Source organism: Paramisgurnus dabryanus, chromosome 21, assembly GCF_030506205.2.
Source record: "Paramisgurnus dabryanus chromosome 21, PD_genome_1.1, whole genome shotgun sequence".
Classification (NCBI taxonomy): domain Eukaryota; kingdom Metazoa; phylum Chordata; class Actinopteri; order Cypriniformes; family Cobitidae; genus Paramisgurnus; species Paramisgurnus dabryanus.
The window spans coordinates 30,121,482-30,148,079 of NC_133357.1; the positions used below are offsets into that span (position 1 = coordinate 30,121,482).

The 26,598-nt window shown below is 39.7% G+C and overlaps 1 protein-coding gene across 5 annotated transcripts in view; it reads left to right on the forward strand.

Annotated features, from left to right (window-relative positions):
- The window catches only part of LOC135772947 (protein NLRC3-like), a 121,898-nt gene that overhangs the window by 85,663 nt on the left and 9,637 nt on the right, over window positions 1-26,598 (forward strand). Inside the window, exons 1-7 of one of the 5 annotated variants that reach the window (XM_073812973.1) lie at window positions 6,256-6,387; window positions 13,823-13,946; window positions 14,475-14,625; window positions 19,219-21,102; window positions 21,395-21,547; window positions 21,765-21,821; window positions 23,423-23,594. In XM_073812973.1, the coding sequence (XP_073669074.1) occupies window positions 14,483-14,625; window positions 19,219-21,102; window positions 21,395-21,547; window positions 21,765-21,821; window positions 23,423-23,594 (2,409 nt within the window). In that variant the 5' untranslated portion in view covers window positions 6,256-6,387; window positions 13,823-13,946; window positions 14,475-14,482. Of the gene's footprint in view, window positions 1-6,255; window positions 6,388-13,822; window positions 13,947-14,474; window positions 14,626-19,218; window positions 21,103-21,394; window positions 21,548-21,764; window positions 21,822-23,422; window positions 23,595-26,598 lie in introns of those variants that run through there. The other 4 variants (XM_073812977.1, XM_073812975.1, XM_073812974.1 and 1 more) reach the window with 4 other exon arrangements.

Genomic DNA, 26,598 nt, shown 5'->3' on the forward strand with positions numbered 1-26,598 from the left:
GTCTGGAAGACATAGGCTGCTGTATTTCGTTTTCTTCATTAAAAAAGTAAACAGTTTAACAATATGATTCATTAAATTAGAGTTGCTTACAACGGATGTCGACAAAGTCTTCGCTCCCGGACATAATGTACACATTACATGCACATTTATGCCAACTTTTCATCGCATTGCTCCTCCTGACTCGCCATATCTCTTCTGCTGCCGCGAATCTCTGTTTAGCTGTTGCGTGTGTGTGGGTAAATTCCAAATGCCGTTTGTGCGCCTTTGAAGGGCACTTTGTGAAGGGGATGTAAAATCCAAATAAACATAAAAAGACGCTGTATTTTATCACCAAGTGTATTTTAATTAGCCACACTATGAGACAACATTGCGCAACTTTCTCTAGAGTTTATACATCAAGAGATTTGATCTTCGAAGGGAATAGGGCATAGTGATCATCACTTTCGATTGGAATTCGCCCTGTGTGTGTGTGTCGCCGCAGGCGCGTGCGCTGGCATATGTATAACAACACTGGCTCTGATTGGCTACCATGAAACACATTACTCTGCCTTAGCCAATCATAATCGCTTATCTCGTTATTAACCTACCTCCTCACTAGCTATGTGAGCCAGGGTTGCGTTTGCATCACACAGTTTATCAAGTCAGTGCATAGTAACGCACCGCATTTAACGTCCGGTAACGTTAACGGCGTTGTAACGGCGGGAAAAGTAATTAATTAGATTAGCCCGTTACTGAAAAATGAACGTCGTTACGTAACGCCGTTATTTTAAACGGCGTTATTCCAAACACTGTGTGTTAGTATTGATGAGATGTTGAAGTTAAGGGAATTAACTTTGAGTCGACCAGAAAATAATCTATACGCTATATATGTTATGAACCTGTGAGTGGAAGGAGTAGTCTCTCCCTGTTGGGTTACCTAGCATCCATACATCACCAACATTTGTTTTTAATATACATATTAACAGTGTTGGGGAAAGTTACTTTTAAAAGTAATGCATTACAATTTTAAGTTACTCCCCAAAAAAGTATCTTATTGCGTTACTTGGTTACTTTTCATGGAAAGTAATGCTTGCGTTACTTTTGCGTTACTTTTTCTTACTTGGCTGACTTGATCTCTTTCAGGCCTTGCAGGTGTTTTTTATGATTGCAAAAAAATGTCAAACTAAGGCCTGCCATCATCGTTTCTGACTCAAACTGTTTCCGCTCATTCGCACAGAGTGCGTAATTCTACGTTAATATGTTCAATTTAATTCAGTCCATTATTTTATTTTTAAATTGAATGAATTAAACTGAAAAGTAACTTGCATTACTTTTTTTAAAAAGTAACTCAAATATTAATGTGTACATTTATAAAGTAATGTGCTACTTTACTCGTTACTTTAGAAAAGTAATATTATTACGTAATGCACGTTACTTGTAATGCGTTACCCCCAACACTGCATATTAAGGAAATCCCTAGTTTTGGAAGGGGGAGCAAGCTGAGCAGATGATCTGTCTAAATATGATTCTAAAACAAAATTGAAGTCTCCCTCTATAATTAGATTAGTATGTGAAATATCGGGAACATGGGAAAATACTTTTTGAAAAAAGCATGGATCACCAAAATTTGGTCCGTAAATATTAACAAAAGTTATCAGCATGGAAAATATTTCTCCCGCAACTATGATAAAACATCCCTCTTTATCTATAGTTGTAGACCTATGTTTAAAAGGAACCCCCTTTATTTATTAAAATAGAAGTGCCCCTGACCTTAGATGAAAAGGAAGAGGAAAAAGACTGGCCTATCCACCTGACTCTTAATTTGGAATGAAAGTCGTTTTTAAAATGTGTCTCTTGTAAAAATATAATGTCAGCATTCATAGATTGGTGACACTAAAAAAAGGTTGATGACAAAAAAAGTGAAGAGGATACAGATACAGATGGTGAGTCTTCTAACTAGTTTGACACTTTCTTAGGGTGAATTTAATGCCATATCGAACTAAATGCTTTTATTAAAAACTACGAAACATGCATATATTTTGCCTTTAATTTTATGATCAACGTACTGAATGACGACAAGCGTGTTTAGTGTGTAAATGTGGACGGTGGTGCGGTGGTTTGGTAGAAATCCCATCTGAATTTTTGTCAAGACTTTGTGTTTGATAAGGAAGACCTGAATCCAAGCATTCATGACATCTTTAGCAGAAAGTATTCTCTGGATTATGCCACAGAGGCTCACCAGTATGTGTACAGTGGGAAAGTCGGTTGAATGTTTGTATGTAAAATAGACCAAGAACTTATGTTTTTACCTTTTTCATGATTAAGTTTAAAATTTCTCAAGTGTCCCCCTGGAGTGAGGTTTTATACACTGCATTTTTTATTTGACTCTTATAATGTTTGAATTTCTATGGCCTCTCATCAACCTTTTCCTGTGAATGTGGTGCTTTATCCTAACATCAGCAGCAGTATCTTTCTCATTCAAGTACAAACCACAATAAACATTCATTACATTTATTTACTTATATTTTTGTTTGTGTTAAACATGCATGAATGTATTATATTATATTAAATCACTTCATATGCACTAGAGGTAGACATGACAGTGTCTGAAACCGCTGCTTCGTTCACTCATTCAATATTCTCTAGGGCAGTGTTTCCCAATCGGTCCTCGAGTACCCCCTCCCAGAAAGTTTTAGATGTCTGGTTATTTAACAGACCTGACTTAACTCATCAGCTTGTTAGGGAGACATGTTTACCATTCTGGAAGAAGGCTGATGAGTTGAATCAGGAGTTTTAAATAAGGAGACATCTAAAACTTTCTGGGAGGGGGTACTCGAGGACCAGGATTGGAAAACACTGCCCTAGGGAATGACAATTGAGTCCACTATGTGGGAAAGAAATGAACAAAATTGAGTGAGCGATTTTGGACACTGACATAAATACCATGTGTCAGAGAGCGGTCACAGATATTCGTCATAAATCCTTACACTTGTGTGACTTTATTGATTGTACTGTGAAACGATAAAGTGTACTTTCTTACTGTTTGTCACATCATTGGTCATGTTTATTTTATTAGTTGAAAATAAAGAGAACAGAACAACTGCTATTTACTATTTATTGTTTTTTATTTATTGTTTGATAAAAATGTGCATCATAGTTTAAATAAAATATATATATATATTCAATTATTTTGAATTAGTTTATTTTTAAAAGTTAGAAAATAACTGACAGCAAGAACTAACAAAAGTGTATAAACGTATATTTTTGGGTGTTTACTGTCAGCATCCTTTAGGTGCATCCAGTTACGCGTTCATCTCCTGTTGTATCATGGGAAATATGAGTGAGTAGTGTACATCGAATGTACCTTCAAAATCAGAGTGCATTGTGGGTAAAAAGTAGTGAACGAATGTAGGAAATGAAGTTGTTCACTCAGGTTTCAGACACCACTTTAAAATGGCTGACACCCGATATAGTGCACTACAGTATATAGTGGATAGGGAGCAGATTTGGACACAGCTCTGGTAACTTTTTATTTAAAACATAACAAAAATATGTGCAAAACATTAAGAATTATAATAAACCTTAACTAATAAGCAATTTATGTTGTATATATTCTGTACTGCAATCTGTTTTGAAAAAAAAAAAACATTTTTGTACACTCTAAAATCAAACGGTGCTATATAGACGGTTTCATCGGACGCACGTGATACACGTCTGGATCCAAACCTTACTTCCGGTTTTGTTTTTTTAATGGTCTGACTAGTTACTAAACTGATCTCTTGAATGAATACCTCGTCGAAAATAACAAATGTTTTGGTTTCCTAGGTAATCAATGTGTTGTTTTTTTGCTTGTAATATAAATAAACTATGTTTAAAGAACTTTGTTGTTATTTATTCTTAGCGGAGTTTACCGGAAGTTACGTGCGGACCGCGACAGCCGCTTGTTTATGTTGTTACTGCTGAAACGGTCTATAGCACCAAAAGTAGTTCTTTGGTAATAATATATAATAGGAATTAATAAACCAGCTTAATCAGCATATTTTTATCAGCATATATTTGATGTTTTTAAAGAATCATTATATTTATTGTTTATTGGCTGTTTCTATGATAGAAACATAGGCCACATGCACATTCACCTCTGGTGTTTTTTAGATTTACTGAGTTTGTGCGTCCTCCTAGATTTCATCATAAACATTAACAATCCACAAAACAGCACACCCATGTCACACGCGATACGGCAACTGTTAGCTTTAGTTGCTCACCTAAAGTCTTAAACAAAAGAGCTCTGAGATGGCAGCGCCCACATGTCAAAAAAAAGGTGGATAAGTTTTCCTGAAACTGGTTTTCTCTCTCTCTCTCTCTCTCTCTCTCTCTCTCTCTCTCTCTCTCTCTCTCTCTCTCTCTCTCCCTCTCTCTCTCTCTCTCTCTCAATTTTTCAATTTAATTTCAATTTAAAGAACTTTATTGGCATGATTGTGTCACTTACAATATTGCCAAAGCATTATACATAAAACAAGAAACATACAATAACACAATATTAACAAACATTAAGGTGCAATTAAGCTAAGGTGCTGGGTAATGGATGAAGTACTACTGCAAATAAAATAGAATAGAGGATATTTACAATATAGACTTTGAAATATAAACATTTGAAGTATACAAATGTACATTTATGGAGGCACATATGAGGTAAAATAAAAGTACTGTACAAGATCAGGGCTGTAGAATATTTCTGATGGTGTGTAACTGATAAATGAATTTAGCAGCAACTGATGGGTGTCTGTCTTCCCCCAGTAACATCTTCATTTGATCTGAGTCTGAAGAGTTATGAAACTCTGCTATGAGCTTTGAGATTTTGTCAAAGTGTTTTTCTCTAAGCTCTTTATATTTACCACAGTAAAGGAGAAAGTGTGTCTCTGTCTCGATCTCACCACTGTCACAATGGACACAGATTCGCTCTTCTTTTGGGAGCCATGTTTGTCTATGTCGGCCTTTCTCTATTGCCAGACTGTGATCACTGAGTCTGTATTTAGTGAGGATTCGTCTCTGCTTTACATCTCTAACTGTGGAGAGATATTCTGACAGACTGTATTTTCTGTTTAGTGCCCGATAACATTCTAGTTTACTTTGGTTTTTACTTTCATTATCCCAATGATCCAAATATAAAGTTTGACTTTCTTTAATGATTTGGTTTATTGTGGTTTGTTTGCGTTCATTAGTGCTGGTCTGAAGTTTTAGAGCCAGTTGATAGATGGGACTGGTTTTAGGTCTCTTCTCTTAATTTTTAAGGGCTTCATATTGAAGTGTGTTCGGGGGACTTGAGTTTAAGTGTGACCAGAATTTAAGGGAGCGTTTTTGGATGTGTATTATTAGGGGATATCTGACTAATTCAGCCCTGCATGCATTAGTAGGTGTTCTTCTCTGAACTCTTAAAATATTTCTACAGAATTCAGCATGCAGGGATTCCATTGGATGTTTGTCCCATTTGGAGTAATCTGTTAGGCATTGTGGACCCCAAACCTCACAACCGTACAGAGCTATGGGCATTATTACACTATCAAATATTTTACACCAAACTGTAGCAGGAATGTCTGTTTGTTTAAATTTGCCTTTGATGGCATAGAATGCTCGTCTAGCTTTCTCTTTAAGTGCATTTACCGCGAGACCAAAACCGCCTGATGCGCTGATTTTTAACCCAAGATAGTCGTAGTGTAAGGTGTGTTCTAGTGCAGTGTTTCCTAGAGTAAATGTGTATCTGTTATCCTGTAGTCTTGCTTTTTTCTGGAAAATCATAATTTTAGTTTTTTTTTCAGATTGACCGTCAGGGCCCAGTTTTGACAGTATTTCTCCAGCAGGTCCAGGTGTTGCTGTAAACCTTGTGCAATGTCTGACAATAGCACCAGATCATCTGCATACAGAAGAGCTTTAATCTCTGAGTTGTTTAGGATGAGACCGGGTGTGCTGGAGTGTTCCAGTAACACTGCTAACTCATTAATATACAAGTTAAACAGAGTTGGACTCAAGTTTCAGCCCTGTCTCACCCCACGCCCTTGACTGAAAAATTCTGTTCTTTTGTCACCGATTTTAACTCTGCACCTGTTTTCTGAGTACATGGATTTAATGATATCATATACTTTTCCTCCTATGCCTGATTGTAGAATTTTATAATATAAGCCGTCATGCCATATCGAGTCGAATGCTTTTTTAAAGTCAACGAAACATGCATAAACTTTGCCTTTGTTTTCTCTCTCTCTCTCTCTCTCTCGCTCTCTCCCTTAGGAACAGCAGGTTGGGTAACTTATTTACCCACTCACAGATGGAGATCAAAATCCTGTTCAACCTGTAGAAAGCACAACATTTTATGGATACACAACGCAGACATTAAACGTGAAAAATTGACATGAAAAGGTATGTAATGTCTTCAAATATGAACTTTAAGAATAAAAGAGTTTGTATTATTAGTGTGGTCAAGTCTATGTATTATTAGTGTGGTCAAGAGTTTGTATTACTAGTGGTGTTTGCACTAAAGCATCACTATTGCTATTCCTCTCTGTTACAATTTTTCTTATCTCTGAACAAAATTTCAGCGCATATCTCGTCCAGCACCGTTTGACGTAGACCGGTGGTGTAATGCAGGGTATACGCTGCACACACATTGAATGAATGTATGATAAAAGAGACGCTTACGTTCACAAAATACTCACGAGACACTAACACTAAACTCTGATTAGCAACGGACTGAACAAAGCCTTATATCCATGGATCAGAACATCATAGAGACACAGGGGTGGGTGTTACATTTAGAATGTAATGTTATTCTTTAGTTTATTGTATTGTTTCTAAACATTTGTCACCCTCTAGTGTCTGTGGCTGTGTTTATTTTTCCTTTTAATTAGGTAATCCGCTGCACCTGCGTCTCCTCCACACATGCCTTTAAAACCAAAGACTGGCGAGAGAATGGGGGGAGCATTTCGTGTCGGCGTCTAACAGACGAAAGCCTGCGGTGTTGCGGCTGTGTGTGTTTCGCTTCCTTGCTTTCGGTTTACATAACCTCAAATAAATACACTAATTTACTGAGCCTTCGTGTTCCCTTATTGTGTTGTGGTTGTGACCGTAACATAATCTGGGAGCTCGTCCACACATTTATAAACTTTTGTAAGGAGTGAAGAAAGAAAAAGAGAGTGCTGTCACCTCGTTTTCTGTACCGTTTCGTCTTCGTTAAAAATACTCGATTTAAGACTTTGTGTTAAGATACCTTCTGGAGTCTCATGTAAGTGATTACCCTTTTTTTTGTAGTCACCGGGTGAGTCTGTGGACCCACCATTTTTATTATTTTGCCTTTTTTATTTTCTGGTGGTTATTCGGAGTAGGGGTTCAACGTTTCAGTTCAGCTGTCGCTCATCTCGTCAATGGGATGGTGCGCAGCTGTTCATAAGTAACCCCGAGCCCCTAACGCCACTGAAGTCTAGGGAACTTTGTTTCGTTTTTGTTTTATTTTTAAAAAAGTGGGTAAATTTTTTATTTTGGGACTGTATTTCGGTAAAAGCAGTTTAAACTTTGTGAAGCGCGTGGTTTGCATGAAGTTCATGGTTTTCGGTAATAATATAAAATTAGATGGGGATTTAAACACCTATACTTTTGCTATTTTTAATTACATTCGTGGTTAACATGGCATCAATAGTGAATGTCTTTCAAGAGTCTCCGTCTGAAGAGCTACTTTTAACGTGTACAAAGAACCGCTCTTGCAAATTGCCGAGTTTTATAAAGTTAAATTAACTCCCCGACACAAGACAATGAAAGAAACTTTGTTAGATGTCCTAAAGGGCAGTCTTGTTGAGTTAGGCGTTTTGGAAAAACCCAAGGAGGATCCCCATGAGGATGTGTCTGTTCCCCCCGAAAGTGCAGTCACCGTTCGTTTAAAAGAGCTAGCTCTGCAAGAAAAGCAGATTGAGTTGGAAGCCGCAAAACTAGAATTGCGGAAACATGAAACGGACCATGAATTTCAGTTAAGGAAAATGGAGTTGGAATTAAGTGCCCAGGGGACTGCTGCATTTAGTGAATTTGATGTTGGCTGGAATCGAAGGATGGTTCCTCCGTTTTGTGAAAAAGACATCGAGAAATATTTCGGTCATTTCGAGTTGCTACTTCTTTGAAGTGGCCTGAAAGTGTTTGGCCACTGCTATTACAGTGCTTAATTACGGTTAGGGCGCAAGAAACCTATGCGACTTTGTCCCTGGAGGAAACTAAAGATTATAGATTAGTAAAAGCTGCTATTCTGAAAGCGTATGAATTGATCCCGGAGGCATATAGACAACGATTCAGACATTATGTAAAGCTTCCTGATAAAACTTATGTTGAGTTTGCACAGGAGAAATAGATTTTATTTGATCGTTGGTGTGCGTCACAAAAAGCAGAAAATAAGAACAGGTAAGACAATTAATTCTTGTAGAGGATTTTAAAAATTGTTTACCTGCTGCACTATCTACATACCTAAATAAGCAAAAGGCAGATACACTCCAAAAAGCTGCGTCTTTAGCTGATGATTTTGTCTTAACTCACAAACACTTCAGAGAAACCGCGTGACAAGGCTGTTACTGTTTTGTTCAGCTCAAAACCTCGAACTTCACAAACTAATAAAACTAACAGCCCACCTCGTAACCGGTCTGTTTCTATTGTAAAGCCTCGGGCCATATGATTGCAAATTGTCCTGTTCTGAAAAAGAAGTATAACGCAAAACCTGTTGGTTTAGCGTCGAGTCATCTGACTTCAATTTCTAATGTTTCTTCGAATTTTTCTTTACATAGCAAAAACAGTTATGGGCCTTTTATGCATAATGGCTCTGTCTCGGTTCCTGGTCTCTCTGTTCCTGTACCTGCAGCTCAATCATTTATTTTGGAAGGAGTGCTGCCGTTATCCGACGAAACCGCAACTGGTAGTGATGTCCTTGTCCGAGGATTTGAAATGGGTGTAATGAAAGTCCCTTTACACCAGGTACATCTAAATTCTGAATTGGTTTCTGGAGATGTAGTAATCGACGTTTGTCCGTCACTTTCAATTCCAGATGTATCGTTCATATTGGGAAATGATTTGGCTGGGGGAAATGTGTGGTGTTGCCCAAATGTGCCTCCTATTGTTGTCTCCATGCCACTCGTTGCTTCCAACGATAACTGTGTGAAAGAATACCCCGATGTGTTCTCCGCCTGCGCTGTTACACGCTCTGTGACCAGATCTAAATAGTGTTTCGAAAGATGTGGAAATGAAAAGTTTGTCTTTTGCGGATTCAAATGTGATTAAGAACTCTTGGGTTGTTCCTCCGGAGAAAGTGAATTCCTCTCCTTATTCTACTAAAACAGATTTTAAAGATCTAGATGCTGTACTGCCGCCTCAGAAGTTAGTTGCTGTGCAGAATTCTGATCTTACTCTAACATCATTGTTTGATTTGGTTCGTTCAGAACAAGAAATCAAAAGTATGTCTCAAGGTTACTTTCTTTAAAATTTTGTTCTAATAAGGAAGTGGATGCCTAGCAACTCTCCTGGTAACTGGAATACTGTAAACCAAATAGTAGTTCCTAAAGTCTACCGAGTTATGATATTAAGTGTAGCCCATGATGGTGCAGCTGGCCATCTAGGCATATTAAAAACTTACGATCGAAATCTGCGAAACTTCTTTTGGCCCAGTCTGAAAAAAGATGTCTCTCGTTACTGCCGAACCTGCCATGTTTGCCAAATGGTTGGAAAACCCAACCAAAAGATTCCTCCTGCCCCTCTGTATCCAATTCCGATGGTGTCCGAGCCATTTGAACACATCATTCTTGATTGTGTTGGTCCGTTTCCGCGGTCAAAGTCTGGTCACAATTATCTATTAACGATCATATACGCTGCAACACGGTTTCCTGAGGCAATCCTGTTGCGTTCTATTACTATTAAAGCAATTTCCAAGGCACTCATTAAGTTTTTCACACTTTTCGGTTTGCCGAGGGTAGTTCAGACTGACCAGGGAACGAATTTTACTTCTCAGGTTTTTTCTCGTATGCTTAAGCAACTTGGTATTCAACATAACATCTCTACTGCTTACCATCCTGAAAGTCAGGGTGCTTTAGAAAGATATCACCAGACCCTGAAGTCCATGTTGCGTGCGTACTGTTTCGAACTTGAACGAGATTGAGAAGAAGGTGTTCCCTGGTTACTTTTTGCCTCTCGCGAAGTAGTACAGGAGTCAATGGGGTTTAGTCCCACGGAGTTAGTATTTGGACACACACCGCGTGGTCCATTGGCTGTGCTCAAACAGAAATGGCTCGATGATCCTAAATGCTCTACTCTTCTGGAGTATGTTTCAACATTTCGTACAGGTCTGTACAGAGCTCGTGATTTGGCAAAGCAAAACTTTGAAAAGGCACAAGTAAAAATGAAGACCATATCTGATAGGAAAGCCAAAGAACGAAATTTCAAACCTGGTGATAAAGTGTTAATGCTTTTACCTGTGTCTGGTGGATCGCTACAAGCTCAATATTCTGGTCCATACGTGATTGACAGTAAACTCTCCGATCAAAATACGTTATCCATACTCCTGATCGTCGCCAAAATATTCGAGTTTGTCATGTGAACAGGGACGTGCACAGACATTTTGAGGGGCAGGGGCTCAAGTGAAATAAAGGGCACTTCTCATAATTATGTATATATATATTTTTTAAAACAAAAAGTATATATATAAACGCAATTCTGACTTCCTTTTTTAAAAAAATATTAAAAAAGTTAATTAATTTTATCTTCCTCAAACTCACGCAATTGTTTAATTTTCAAAAGATGTCTACAAAATAATCAGTTCACACAGACACCATGGTCTCCTTAGTAGTCTAGGTTTATAGAGCACCAAAGGAAGCCATTACACAATGTGCATGTTTTGAAAACATTAAATTACACATTAATTACAAATGTGTTAAAATGCTAAAAACAAAGTTGTGACTGCTGAGTTAGCGCTACATGCCAATAAATGCTATATGCTAGCGTTTAGCTGATTAGTTGTTAGTTGTTACTCAAAATTTATTTTTGTCTGATAAGGGCTCAAAATATAAGGTCTGTTTACTAATGTGAGCTTCTGGCATGAACCTCAGAGCAGAGCTCAACATTATTATTCATGACCCTTTCAAATAGGGCAAAATAGACCATTTCATTCAAATGACCAATTCTAGGGTTGTAAATGGACATGTAAAAACGTTTCTGGATAATTTTTGCACTTAATAAAGCAACATACCTTGTATGTAATTGTCAAAAAACAATTTAACATATTATGACAACACATCCTATGGCACCTTTAATCTTAGGTTTCATATTTATTAGGGTTACACATGTCAGAAACAACAAATATAGATTAGGCCTTTTTTATTTGTATTTTATATTTTACTTTTTTGTGATGTCAGTGAAAATTCAGACTGGGCAAGTAAAATACTGAACCATCAGATTTCTTCCCAATCTACTCCAGCAATCCAGTATAACACATTATACTTATTTAACAGCCATTACAAAAAACGCAAACAAAAAAGCTTACTACTGTAGTTAGCAATTGTATTATTGTTTGTGCTTTATTATTTTATGAGCAGTCTGTTTAAACTACATACACTACACTGTTACACGTTTGCAACTCTTCAGGTTAATATGGGATTGCCGTGGAAAACAATGTCCCTGAATCATTATGTGTAACAACGTGTCCCATATTTTGTGCATAAAACTGTTAATATAAGAATGCTTTCTTACCGGTAGACTGCCTGCATAATCATGCACATGATCGCGTCTCGTTCAGGCTGAGCTTTGGCGCTTGAAGCGCGAATGATGCAGCAAGAGTGTAGACAAACCAATCATAAAGCGATGTAAGTTAGAGAGGCGGGACTATGGAAAGGTAAAGCCAATCATAATAGCGATGTGAATTTTGGAGGCGGGACTCATCGGTTAACCGTTTGTGTGCCACAAATAGCGCTATTTTTCTTTATATAAGAGTTTAAATCTTATTTAAATGATTCCTGAATAAATTCATGTTAAATTAAATGAGCAACAAGTAAAAAACACAAGAAACAGACAGACATCAGTTGTTATATGAATAAAGATTATATATATATATTTTTTTTTTAAAAAGCACCCCAGAAAAAAAGGGCACTTTCTCTCCAGGAATAAAAAGGGCAGGTGCTCAAGCCCCCTTTGATGTCTATGTGTGCACGTGCCTGCATGTGAATATGCTTAAAGCTTATCATGAGAGAAATTTCAGTTCTGAGAAGGATGTTTTCCAGGATGAGAAACAAAATCTGATGTGTTCTGTTGCACTTGCAGAGTTTGAGGTCTAACCTTCCAGGTGCAAAAATGAAGGTAGACTAAGAAACTCCAAAATGTTATCTACTTTATCTTCCCACTTACCGCACATGTCTCCCGCTGAGAGAGATGATGTTAAAAATCTTGTGACAAAATTTCCAATGTTGTTCACAGATATTCCTAGTCAGACTTCAATTATGGAACACGATATTGATGTAGGCTCCACTCTGCCTATAGAACAACATCCATATCGCGTGAATCCATTAAAACGGACTCTTCTACAAAAGGAAGTTGAATACATGTTGGAAAATAATATTGCACAGCCTAGCTCAAGTCCATGGAGTTCTCCGTGCCTACTGGTTAGTAAGCCGGATGGAACTTATCGTTACTGTGCCGACTATCGACGATTAAATGCAGTAACCAAAACTGATTGTTACCCTTTACCGAGAATTGAGGACTGTATAGATCGAGTCGGCTCTGCGAAGTATGTTTCGATCTGTTTAAAGGGTATTGGCAGGTTCCTTTGACGGAGCGTGCGAAAGAAATTTCTGCCTTCGTGACTCCTGATACTTTCCTGCAGTACAACGTTTTAGCTTTCGGAATGAAAAACGCACCCGCCACCTTTCAACGTTTAATTGCTACTGTCTTATATGGTGTCTCTGGCTGTGAAGCCTATCTTGACGACATTGTGTTATATAGTTCATCTTGGACTGAGCATTTAACTTTGCTTCAAGAGGTTTTCAGTCGTTTTGCGGATGCAAAACTAACTATTAACCTAGCAAAGTGTGAGTTCGGAAAGGCCACTTTGATATACTTGGGTAAAGTAGTAAGGAGGGGACAAGTTCGTCCAGTTGCTGTCAAAGTTAGTGCCATCTGTGATTTTCCACCTCCAGCTGACCGTAAACAGTTCCGTCATTTCCTAGGAATGGTAGGGTACTACCGCGCATTTTGCAAAAATTTTCGCGACTGGTATCTCCCCTTACTGATCTGCTAAGCCTTAAAACGAAATTTGAATGGTCAGCTGCTTGTCAGTGTGCTTTTGAAAATGATAAAACCTTAATGATGTCCGCACCTGTTCTCCAGCAGAGTGGTGCTGATTGTGTAACTCACCCTGTGTCTTATTTTTCAAAGAAATTTACGGCTGCCCAGTGTATTCCACCATTGAAAAGAGGCATTGGCTTTAGTTCTTGCAGTTAAGCATTTCGAAGTGTATTTGGGGGGTTCACATTCCGTCATTGTATATTGTGATCACAACCCCTTAAATTTTTTTAATTCAACGCGAAATTCAAATCACCGTCTTATGTGCTGGAGTTTGTTTCTACAACCCTACGGCATGTTCGAGGCAAAGACAATAAAGTCGCAGATGCCCTTTCCAGGTCGTAAAGTTTTGTTCACTTCTGTTTATTAAAAAAAAACAGAATCTTTTTTTTTTTTTTTGGGGTTGAAAGTGTTACATTTAGAATGTAATGTTATTCTTTAGTTTATTGTATTGTTTCTAAACATTTGTCACCTTCTAGTGTCTGTGTTTATTTTTCCTTTTAATTAGGTGATCCGCTGCACCTGCGTCTCCTCCACACACCAATTTACTCCCTAGCAACCAAAGAGAGGTACCCTAGCAACCGTTTAGCGAGACCTATATCTCGGCAGCAGAGTATCCTAGATACATCAGGGTGGGCTCTTCTGAAACATGTTAACTTTATTGTACCAGTTTATTTCCCGAATTTTGACACGGCAAGCATTACTTCACATTTTCTTCAGAAAAAAAGAATGTTTCAAAATTTCTATTTAATTGTAACAAACAGAACTAATATATTCCTAAACACAGACCTGTTTAATACCCTGTTAAAAAGAAGGAACTGTGTTTTTACATGTCTCTAATCCAGTGGAAAACATAATATCGACCTTCAGTTAACTACGCCTTCATAGACAGTAATCACTTAAAAAGAAAACTTTTACAGGTTTGTCAAGTTAATTCTCAGTTTTCCTTGGTTTGGTTTAAGTAACAGAGATGCAGAAAAGATAAAGACCAATAGAACCATTTAAACAGTGGCATTTAAATCTGCTTAACAGTGCCGTTTAAACACTACATGGAGATTTAACTTGATACCTCACTGCACTTTTATTATTACTATCATATATATATGGTATTCAGTACATGGTTTAGTTTTTAATTCATGTTTTGTTTTTCTCACTTACAGTCTTAAAAATGAGCCTCTATGAGGAGAAAAAGGAAGATGTACAGTTCCACAGAACACAATGTTCAGAGCTCAGCTGTGTGTCTTTGAAGAGTAAAGATTCACTTTTTCAGCCTCCTAATCTTGATAATGGAGCGATATCCTCTGACCCCATGTGAGTATAAACAATGCTCAAATAGTTGAGTAATTTTCGTTTAATTTTAAATGTATCTTTTTTTTCACATTTCTCGAAACTATGCCTCATATTCTTAAAACAGTAAACACAATTTCATAAAGTCTCACACAATTCTCCAAACATCATATTTTCAGGTCAAAATGAAGCTCTACACTCAAAACCATTCACTCTTACTAAAAAAACAAACTTTTCCCTCAGACATCACACACAAGCTTTCAAAAACACACACACTACAACATAGTATTACACACTGGTGCAATAAATTCAAAACAATATATCCAAAACTGGTTTGCTTGTGGTTCTCCCGCTCAAAAACCTTTTTACATGAACAAAAAATACACAATCAGTATATGCGTTAGCACATTTTTATTCATTCGTGTACTAAACAATAACGCCTCAACATCCTATCTTTGTTCTGGGTCAGGCCAGAGAATCTCGTCCACATCACAGGCTATATTGGTCCAAGCCAGACAGCGAGGGTAAAATCCTCTTGTATCTGCTCACTAATTTATTATTCATCTCGCCTCCCGATGCCATCCCAGCAGTGATTCACATTTCAGTCTTAAAAGTTTTTTCCGAACTAGGTGTTCCAATCGCCCAGGAAAAAAATAGCGGTCCAGACATGTCCATTGAATTCCTAGGCATCAATCTGGACATTGTAAAATTCCAGGCTTCTTTACCCAAAGAAAAAAATTTACAGAATAATTCTTCTACGTTATTAGACAGCCCAAATTGCTGTAAGCTCAAACATCTATCTCTGCTTGGCCACCTAAATTTCCCACTGCACTTTAATCCCGTAAGGACACCCTTTCATCTCACACATTCTCTCCCTCGCATCCCCGTTGCTGCATTAGAAGACCAAATATCTCCAATCAATTCATGCCTTGAAATAGCCTAGGTTTCCCCATGCTGCCTTGCATGGAAATCAAGAACCATGGCCCCAATTAGGGAACCAATCACAGAATGGGGAGGGGGCAGCAAGACGATGATGACGTCTATGCGACACACCAAAGCAGTTTTGTTTATCCAACGTGTGAGCAGACGCGATGTTACTTTTCGATGCAGCCTTAGATAGTGTTCTAAGTAGTTTTGTGCGAGTCTATTTAAAAAAAGAGCAACTTTCGGTGTTAAACAATTTAATATCCAAGAAGGATGTTTGGATATGGCAATATTATCCACAGAGTTTTATAGGACCATATATTGTCTAATATATTTGAATTATATTTGGGGCATCTCATGTTATTACAGTTTTTTACCATTGCTTAAGCACAATTTTGAAATCAGGGCCCGGTTTGTCAAAACACTACACACAATTAACACAACCCTATAACAAAGTAGCACAACATGTTAGGTCCTTTGCAAAATGGAACACTTTTGTCAATACTATAAATGACTTTATAAAAACAATATTTTGTTACCATAAGAAACACAAACATTTCATAAGACTTCAATCTTTTTGAACCAGTTACACACTGCTGTTGCTAACTTAAAACACTTTTAACAAGTCTAATTCTTATTGATTAGAGTACTGCAAATGAAGTACAAAGAGAAAGTGCAACTATACAATAGTTTACCAAACACTACACAAGACCAATATTGCAGAGGAAAATATAATTGATTTCTCTCCATATACCCAAATCAGTCAACATGGAGAATCAAAACCAAACATGTCCCAGTTGTCATGCTACTACAGTAGTGTACATGATACTGTTAGCTCAGCAAACAACAGACAAACATAAAATACTGTATCCAGTACAGGTTACAATTACAGTAAGTAACAACAACAACCATAAAAAATTATCAGAAAAAACTGACAATATTGTAAAGAAAATACTACTGCCATCCCTGCTGGAAAAAACAGCATACCAGCAATACCAGCATACTGTAATGTTGTGTTTTGGTGCTGGTGATCACCGGCATTCCCATGCTGGTTTAGCTGGTGGTCATCAGCATACCAGCATCAACATCCCATGCTGGTCATACCAGCAAGACCAGCATATGATGTGTTTTGGTGCTGGTATGCTGGTGACCACCAGCTAAACCAGCACCAAACCAGCATGGGAATGATGCTGGTCTATGCTGTTTTTTTTAGCAGGGATACTATACATTATCTCTTCACCTAGATGGATCTGGCCAGAGAATTTCATCAACATAACAAGCAATATCTTCATTAGCAAGACAACGCGGCAAGAACCATCTTGAATGTTGAATCCATCCTTGCACAGCTACGGTGTCAACTTGGTCACAGGCATCCTCCACGGCCTGAATGAGCGGTACCTGAGCCCGGAGATCCTAAACCTTCCACCGCCATGCAGAGAAAAACTCTTCGATAGGATTTAGAAATGGTGGAAGTATGGTGGAAGGTATAGTACTGTCAACTTTGGATGGTGTTGAAACCAGTTCTGGACCAAAGCAAAGCAGTGGAATGACACATTGTCCCAGATGACAGCTTAATGTATATGGTGCATTTCATACCTGCTGTTACAATGTGAGATGTGTTCTAAGGGCCCATTTTGGCATGATGGAAGAGAACCCCATGCTGTGAAATGGCAGCACGAAGGGCAATGTTACCCCCACGTTGGCCTGGGACATTGATTATAGCTTGGTGGCCAATTATATTTCTGCCTCTCCTTCTTGCTTTTGTGATTTTGAACCCTGTCTCATCAATACATATGAATTCCTGCAGGACCTGCTGCATTTTTATAGTGCTTAAACCTGATTGGTGTGTCTACAGTTTAGCAATAGTGTGTTTGTGCACCTGATGGCTGTGTTTTTCAGATTGGCTCATAAGTGTGGTCATTTGACAGTCAGTGCTTTTGGAAATGCAAGGAAGTGACATCCTGATATACGTCTGTGTTAGATGTATATAAGTGCGTTTAGTGTTTTGCAAATCACTGTGTGTAATGTTTTGCAAATAGTGTGAAGCTGACAATGTGCTTACAGTTGTGCAAATGTCACAAGGTGACGGTCTTTTCAGGGGCGGAACCAAAGTTAGGGAAGTTTGGTTCCGCCCGGAAGGTTTCCCACCGGGCCGGAAAAGAGGAACACCGGACTTCCGGTAGCGCCGTAAGAGGGAAAATCAACAAATCGAGCGCAGCTGTGTCTAGTTAGGAGAAGCGATCGATGATTGGGGGATACGCTAAACAAGGGCAGTATTTAAGAACAGCTAAAATCACAGTTTGGTCGTTGTTGTGTGCAGTGTGAAGCGCTGCGTTTGTACCCTCTAGTACGTTGGCCGTGGGCTGTTGATCTCTCTCTCTCGCTGGAGTTTATATGATTGCGTGGACTTTGGACACCTTAAGGATTGAAGCAAGATTGGAAACATTGGAAACTGAGACGTAATAACGAAGAGGAAGTAGAGAAAGCGTGAGTGTATTTCTGCATGGAGGACATTGCGATGTATGATATTGCTGTGTAACTCTGCTAGGAGGAGAGACGTCCTGTGTGTGTGACCGAAGCGATCGCCGGGGGAATTAGAACAAAGGACAGTTGGAACTAAAGTTGATAGTATCCGTGAGTATAACACACTGAACCGAATACACATTTGTGAGGATAATTTGTTGTGAAGCGATTAATCTCTGAGTGAAGGAGGAAGGCCCTACCCCTAAATTAGCGTGGTGGGAGAGCCGGCGATGTATCTGCTGACTGGGCTGCGAATACCATCGCCGAACAGCCCCCGATGAAGTGGAGAAAGGCGGGCATCTTGAGTGTACACTGGATCGTGGTGGGTGAGTCTTTGTGCTGTGGAACTTTCACTTTTGACGTGGTGCTGTGCATTGCTGTGTATTGCTGTGTGTCTTGTCAGACCAAACCCCCGCCTTTGTACGCCTCGTCAAGGGAAGACGAAGAGGCTGTCGGTCTCAGTGTGGCCATTAATTATATGTTGTGAGCACGTCCCAGGTAGAGAGTAACAGTGTGGAGTCCAGAACGAGTCCGGTTCCTGACATTGGAGTGGGTCTAGAAGTGGCGGTGAAGTGCTGGAGTAGTACGATTGTGTGAGTACGATTACTCACACAGAAGAATAAAACTAGCTAAACACTCATCTTGGTTTCATTTCTGCCTCCAGGAGGAAAAGGAGGGCGCCACGGGTAGACCAGACCATGCAGGAGCCTGAGTCCTACATCCCTGGCCCACAGTATCTGGCCCCTGTTGTCCCCCCCCCTTTTTCCTCGAGACTCTTCCTGGCCGTAGCCTACCTGGAGGGCAGAGCCGAGAGTACTAGTTTTAATTTCCCCTTCCCCAATTCCCAAGTTCATTTTAATTATTTAAATTCAATAAAAACTTGTTTTATACTTACCTGTACCCGTTGTTGTCTGGTCATTGGGTTGTCTTTGGGGACCTCCTCGAGGTGGAAGTTGGAAAGGGGCTTGGCTTAGGCACCTAGCAGCCAGCCCCCGGGCGTGACACAAATCTAGCCTTGTGTTTTGCTCCTTGAGTGTAAGGTTTTGCTAATTGTGGGAAAATTTTAATTATTGTGTGTAAGCAATCGTAAAAAAACTGTAAATTACTTAAATATAAAATTGTCCTTTAACTATATTTTTGTGTTTGCTTTACATGTTGCTGTCTGAACAGAGAGGAGAAAGATTATACCAGCAACTCTGTGAAATCCCATCTGACATGCACTGCTTTAATGGAGACCTTCTTCAGACAACAGAGACTCAAACATACTCACAAATCCATCCTAAAGAACAAATATGAGAGCTTATTTGAGGGAATCAAACTACAGAAGAACAAAACCCTCCTGAACAGGATTTACACACAGCTGTACATCATAGAGGGAGAGAGTGGAGGAGTGAATGAAGAACATGAGGTTTTACAGATGGAGAAAACACCCAGAACACAACAATTACAAGAAACAAGAATCTACTGCAATGACATCTTTAAACCTTTACCTGAATCAGAATACAAAACAGAGAGGAGAAGAGAGAAGAAGACAAAAATAAAGAGCGTTCTTACTCAAGGCATCACTGGAATTGGAAAAACCGTCTCTGTGCAGAAGTTCATTCTGGATTGGGCTGAAGGAAAAAACAATCAAGATATAGACTTCATGTTTGTGCTTCCATTTAGAGAGCTGAACTTGATTCAAGATGATCAGTACAGTCTTCACAAACTTCTGCTTGACTTTCATCCTGAACTTCAAGATCTGGACTCAAAGGTTTATGGTGAGTGTAAAGTTGTGTTCATCTTTGATGGTCTGGATGAAAGCAGAATAACACTGATGTTTTCTCACAATGAGAAAGTTTCTGATGTAACTCAGGCTTCATCAGTGGGTGTGTTGATGTCAAACCTGATCAAAGGAGATCTGCTTCCCTCTGCTCACATCTGGATCACCTCCAGACCAGCAGCAGCCAGTCAGATCCCATCTAAATACATCAACCGTCTGACAGAAATCCAGGGATTCAATGATCCTCAGAAGGAGGAATATTTCAGGAAGAGAATCAGTAATGAACATCAAGCCAGCAGAATCATCTCACACATTAAAAAAACAAGAAGTCTCCACATCATGTGTCACATACCAGTCTTCTGCTGGATCTCATCCACTGTGCTTCAAAACATCCTAAAACAAGATCACACAACAGAAATCCCCAAAACTCTGACTGAAATGTACATCCACTTCCTGCTGATTCAGATGAATATGAAGAATGAGAAGTATGATGAGAGAGATCCACAGAAACTCTTGCAGTCTAACAGAGAAATGATTGTCAAACTGTCTGAACTGGCTTTCAAACAGCTGATGAAGGGTAATGTGATGTTTTATGAGGAGGACCTGAGAGATTGTGGGATAGACATCACTGACGCCTCAGTGTATTCTGGGATCTGTACTGGGATCTTTAAAGAGGAATCTGTGATTCATCAGAGGAAAATCTACTGCTTCATACATCTCAGCTTTCAGGAGTTTCTGGCTGCTTTCTATGTGTTTTATTCCCATTTAACTAAGAACACAGAATCACTGCACTTGTTTCTTGTTTATGAATATGAGAGCTATAAATCTGAGGACAGCTCTCTGTTTCAGTTACTAACATCAGCGGTTCATAAAAGCCTTGGGTATGAAAATGGACATCTGGATCTTTTCCTGCGATTCCTGCTCGGCATCTCATTGGAATTAAATCAGAGACTCTTACAGGATTTACTGCCACACACAGAGGGAAGTTCAAAGAGCATCAAGAAAACCACAAATTACATTATAGACAAAATCAATGATGAATATTGTCTGTTATCCAACAGATACATCAATCTGCTCTTCTGTCTGCTCGAAATGAAGGTTCAGTCTCTGCACAGACAGATTCAAGAGTGTTTGCCATCACAGACACTCTCTGCTGCTCACTGTTCAGCAATAGCTTACATTATTCAAATGTCTGAGGAAGTGCTAGATGAGCTGGACCTCAAGAAATACAACACAACACAAGAGGGTAGAAAAAGACTTGTACCAGCTGTGATTAACTGCAGAAAAGCTCTGTGAGTATGGAAAATTGCAATTCCACCTTCAGATTATGATTTTGTTTTCTTTCTGAAATACCAGTTTGTTGGCAAAATCTGTTAAATGGCAGAGTGAAGAGTGAATGCAAACTTTTTTATAGAAATGGAGATTTATCCATACACTTAAAGCGACTTGTAAAAAATAAGGCATTTATTTATATTTTATTGTTGAACCAATACATAAGAGCCTGAAATGTTAATTTACAAGAAAACGTGTCAGATGTACAGATGTAGAGGGTTTGCATCTGAACTTTTGTCTTTTACACTGTAGACTTGCAAACTGTAGTCTTACTGATGAGTGCTGTGAAAGCTTGGTTTCAGCTCTAGAGTCATTCAACTCACCCTTGAGAGAGCTGGACCTGAGTTATAATAACCTAAAGGATTTCAGAGTCAACAGTATAAAATATCAGCTGGGAAATCTGAGGTTTGAGATTTTTCATCACAAAAAATACTGTATGCAAATCAGAATCTACCACTTTTTCTTAATATGGGGGATATGCTCTTGACGGTCTAGAACGTGGATAAAAAAGTAAATACTATTTCTACACTAATTACAGATGTGTGTGTTAGTCCTGACTGTTGGTTTAGGAATGCAATGATTGTGATGATGCAATGTGATTTTTGTACATTGTTCTCTTTAGACTGAAACTGCTCTTTAATGGACGGAAAAATCCAAACTGTAAACTGGAGATTCTGAGGTATTTTAATAAAAAGTTGCCTAAAAAGAAGATAACAGAAGATAGGTAAAAGGAATGGGGTTTCAGACTAAGAAAATACAAACTCAATTTGAGCAATTTGGTTGTAATAAATATTGCTGGGTGAAATACTTTATACACTTAAGGGGCCAATCACACCAAACGCGTTTATGGCAGTTGCAGGTGCCTTTTTTAAATGATTTTCTATGGGCAGTGAGCATATGCGCGCTGTTTATGCGTGCTGTTGCGGCACGCTTTTTTGAAGGAACACTGAGAGCGGAAAAGCACCTGACGTCATTTGCGTCTTCCTATTGTCTAATTGAATGAGGGGAGAGGCGGGCCTTATATTGTAGAAGTTTACAGTTGCTTTGAAGAACTGGGCTGTTTCTCAATGTCCAGGAAGGATCCTCGGAAGCCAGAATTTTGAAGATGCTACATCATGGACATCCGTCGAAGGACTGTTCCAATGTCGAGGATCTTTGGAATTGCAATCAAGGACTGAGTCCTTTGACGAAAAGTATCCCATATACAGGAAAGGATGCATATGTGCATCCTTCACGCTCTTTGCGCTCTCAAATCACCCACAATCCTATGCGCGCAACGCGGAAAGCACACCTTTTTACTAACGTAATGACGCAATGACGTGCACTTCCTAGCCTGTTCCATTTACGTGTTCTCCGAATGCTACAGAGAAGCCTCGTCTAGCCTCTGAAGGCAGTGACTTGTAAGGATTAGTCCTGCCAAGGAAGTATCCTTGACATTGAGAAATGGCCCCGGACTCCACTTGCTCACTCTCTCCTGCATGTTTGTGCACCTCTCACCCTCAAACAAGGTCAGAACAAGCGCCCTCTTTTTAAAGTTTCTGCTAATATGACAGTTAACAGCAAAAGAGAGCTCACACTTCAATATTTGATTGACAAGACAGCTGACTCAGTGGTTGCCTAGCAATATAAAATCCGCGTCACACTGCTCTTTTTTAAAAAAAGGAAGTGTGTCGCGCCTTGCGTTTCCAACCATTTAAAAAGCGTTTGGTGTGGTTAGTCCCTAAACTGTTTTAAATTATACACATGGTAGCAGTTTTTGGTGGGATAAGAACATTTCTGAAACCTACAGTATTTTTTTAAGGACTCTTATATTTTAATAGATCAAAGGAAATTTGATTAAAAATGCTGCTCTCTTGGCATGAAACACTTCTTAATGGTCATAGAAAATTACAAACAATGGAATGATTTGCTTCATTATATGGCATCACTGCTGTTACTTATTGTACAGTACTGAATATGATAATATATTGTTGACAATCTCCTAACAATGCTACATATTAAGGTCTGGGTAGATCATATGGTTAACAAACAATCAGATTTCTTCACATCTGTGGGATGCGCTGGACTAAAAAATTCAAGCTTCAGCACAGGACTTGAATGATTTGTTGCTAACGTCATGGTAATACCACAGGACACTTTAAGCTTTGGCACATTGGCTTGTAGTGTACAGTGTGTAAGCACTTTCTTAGGTTAGGCTGAAACTGATTAGAATGTAACAAACATAAGAGAATCAATAACAGAGTTGTGTGGTCATTTTTAATGTTATATTCTTCTGTTTAGATTGTCCAGCTGTAATCTCACTGATCATTCCTGTGAAGTTTTGGCTTCAGCTCTAAAATCCTCAAACTCTTCCCTGAAAGAACTGGACTTGAGTAACAATGACCTGCAGGATTTAGGAGTGAAGCTCATATCTGAAGGACTAAAGAGCACAAAATGTCAGCTGGAGATTCTGAGATATTTAAGAAAATTTATTTCTACGAAATCTCTATAGATTTGTCAGTACTGTTTCTGTAGTTTGCTTATGCTGCTACCAAAGCTATCTACAAGGTGCAGTTTTATGAATACGGAAACTTTCCTGGAGTCATTGGCTGCATTGATGGGTGTCATATTCCCATAAAGCGTTCCTCTACATCAGATTCTGAAGAGTACAGGAATCGTAAAAACTGGTTCTCAATAAATGTGCAAGGTGTGTGCACTCCCACTATGCAGTTCTCCAAAATTGTTGCACGTTGGAAAGGTGCAACTCATGACTCAAGGATTTTCCAAAACTCCTCTTTGTAGGCTCAGTTGGAAGGAGGACAACATAGTGGAATCATATATTTGGTGACAGTGGGTATGCACAGAACAACTTCTTGTTCACCCCCTATCTTCATGGAGTCACACCAGAGCAACAGAGGTACAACCAAGCTCACATTCGCACTCCATTATAGTGGAGCGCATGTTTGGTGGTTGGAAGAGTCGTTTCCAGTGTCACAGAAGCACATTGCGCTTTGAACCAAGAGGATGCTGTATTGTGATAATTGTTGCAGCAGTGCTTCACAATTACCTAAAACAACATGGCTGGCCAGATCCTGAAATAGAAGATGACAGTGACCTAGATATTCCCAATGTTGAAGCCAACAATGACAGATATGGACTAGCCTGTTTTTGCTGTGGCCAGTTTCTCATGTATGGTCTGTCTCTTAATCTTTCGGCCCACATTAGTGACACCATCTTCCCTCCTGGATGCCTGGATGTAGTGGGCTGACATGTACCCTCTCTTGGGCCCTCCAAGCTTATGTGGTCATCTGAAAAACATTGGATTGAAGATGCACCAGAGAACAATACTTCAGTTGAGTTCCTTGCTTAATATTGTTTTGGAAATATAAGAGATGACAGACAGCATTACATAATCACTGAAGTCTGAGGATGGCGCATGTTGCCTACCAAATGAGGACTGGACAGGTGCCCCACCTGAACTGTCCAAATGTTCATCTTCGGGGATACCTTTAAGGGGTTGCTGGCTATCAATGAGGGCACTCAACAAGTCTCCCATGTCATCTGTCTCTGGTCTTTTCGGGGGTCTTTAATTGAATTTTTATGTTTTTCCAGAGGATCTTAGAAACATGTGTCACACGGTGACGATTTCATGGGGCGGAACCAAAAAGTTCGAAGATTGGTTCTGCCCGGAAACGTTCCCGCACGGAAGGTAAAGTGGAAACACCGGAACTTCTGGGCAAACGCCGCGAGCAAAAATCAAGCAAAGGAGATGCAGGTGTGACAAATGAATACAGCGATCTGTGATTGGAGGAGGAAAGGAATAGAAAGGAGGATAAAGAGCACGTGAAAACGAAGGTTGGTCATTGAGTTTGGTCGCGTGTGTGGCTGTGGAGTTGTGGCTGTGAAGTTGGGCTGTGTATTGTGGCGGTGCAGTAGGAACGTTGCATTGGAGCAGTGAAGCGGGTGTTTTGGACATCAAGACGGAGGAACATTTGGCTTGGCTGAGTATGATTCAAACCTCTGTTGTATTTAAGAATACTGACTCACTTGTCCTATAGAAGTGTATGTGGAACCATTGGATGACAGCTATTGGATTACGTGTTACACGAAGGAAAACCAAACAGTGGGGGAACCGAAGAGACGAAGAGAGGAAGTGTGATCATCACTCGTGAGTACTGAAAGTATAAAGTGATACGTGTGCATCAAATATACCAGTTTTGACGTATGTGTGAGTTGTAGCAACTGACGTAGCGGCCCCATCACGGAACGGAGCGGTGGGAGAGCCGGGAACGCAATACCACTGGGATTAGCGTATCAGCTACTTTTCTACCTCTGGCTTCTTCATTGTAGCGCCCCGCGGATTCTTCAACCGACTCCACGAAAGACCCTGGCCTGACCTTATTGTTCACCAAGTGTGTCGTGGGTGAGTTTAGATTTACAGAGTGAGTGTGTTCACGTGATTGTATTGCAGTGAAGTGCTGTGTACTTGTTGTCAGAAGCTATCATCGGTCGGAGTCGGCCATATCAGAACGAAGAAGACGCTGTGTGGCGGGTGAAGTGTCAGCCTATCATACGCTGTCCAACAACCCAGTGTGGAGGCCTGTGAGACACTACGGAGTCTCCGGCCCGAACAACATGTATTACGGTGGTGATGGTGGAAAAGGGTACAGGAAGCAAAGATCGTACGTGAGTACAATTCAGAGCGTTGGTTTACCTGTGAGTGAAGTTATTGCATTGCTGAAGCTAAGTTGGTTATTAACTGCCTGGAATGGAGCCTCTTCAAAGGTGCGCCCCTGTCCCGAGTCCAGCAAATCCCACGTATGGGAAGGAGAGGGCAGCGTTCGGCTTGGCAGTGACGGCATCCATTTTCCCTAACTAAGGTCCTGGGAAAGGAAGATTACAGACGAACTACTCACCGTACCCACCGCTTATTCACCACCCACAAGTAAGAGAAATCATAGTTAAAGGTGAAGTGTGATCTTGTGTTACAGCCCCCAGCCCTCTAAAGGAGGAAGAACGACGAGTCAGTTACCTTTAAACGTACTTACCGTACCCACTGCTGCCGCCACCTGCAAGTAGGAGAAAGTTCAGTTAAAGGTGAAGTGTGATCTTGTGTTACAGCCCCCAGCCCTCTAAAGGAGGAAGAACAACGAGTCAGTTACCTGTAACCGTACTTACCGCACCCACTGCTGCCGCCTCCTGCAAGTAAGAAACATCACAGTTAAAGGTGAAGTGTGATCTTGTGTTACAGTTCCGAGCCTCCCCCAACCCCTCCCCCATAGGAGGAAAATGACTGCACAGTTACCTGAAAGATACTCACCACCTCTACTGTAGCAACCACCTTCGGAAGGAGGAGAAGGCCACGGGCTCGACCTCTGATGAATACTTACCGGATCCACTGCCATCAGCCGACTGTAAGAGAGAGAGAGAAAGGTTACAATTCATTACCAAGAAACCATTCTGTGTTGCAGGCGTGC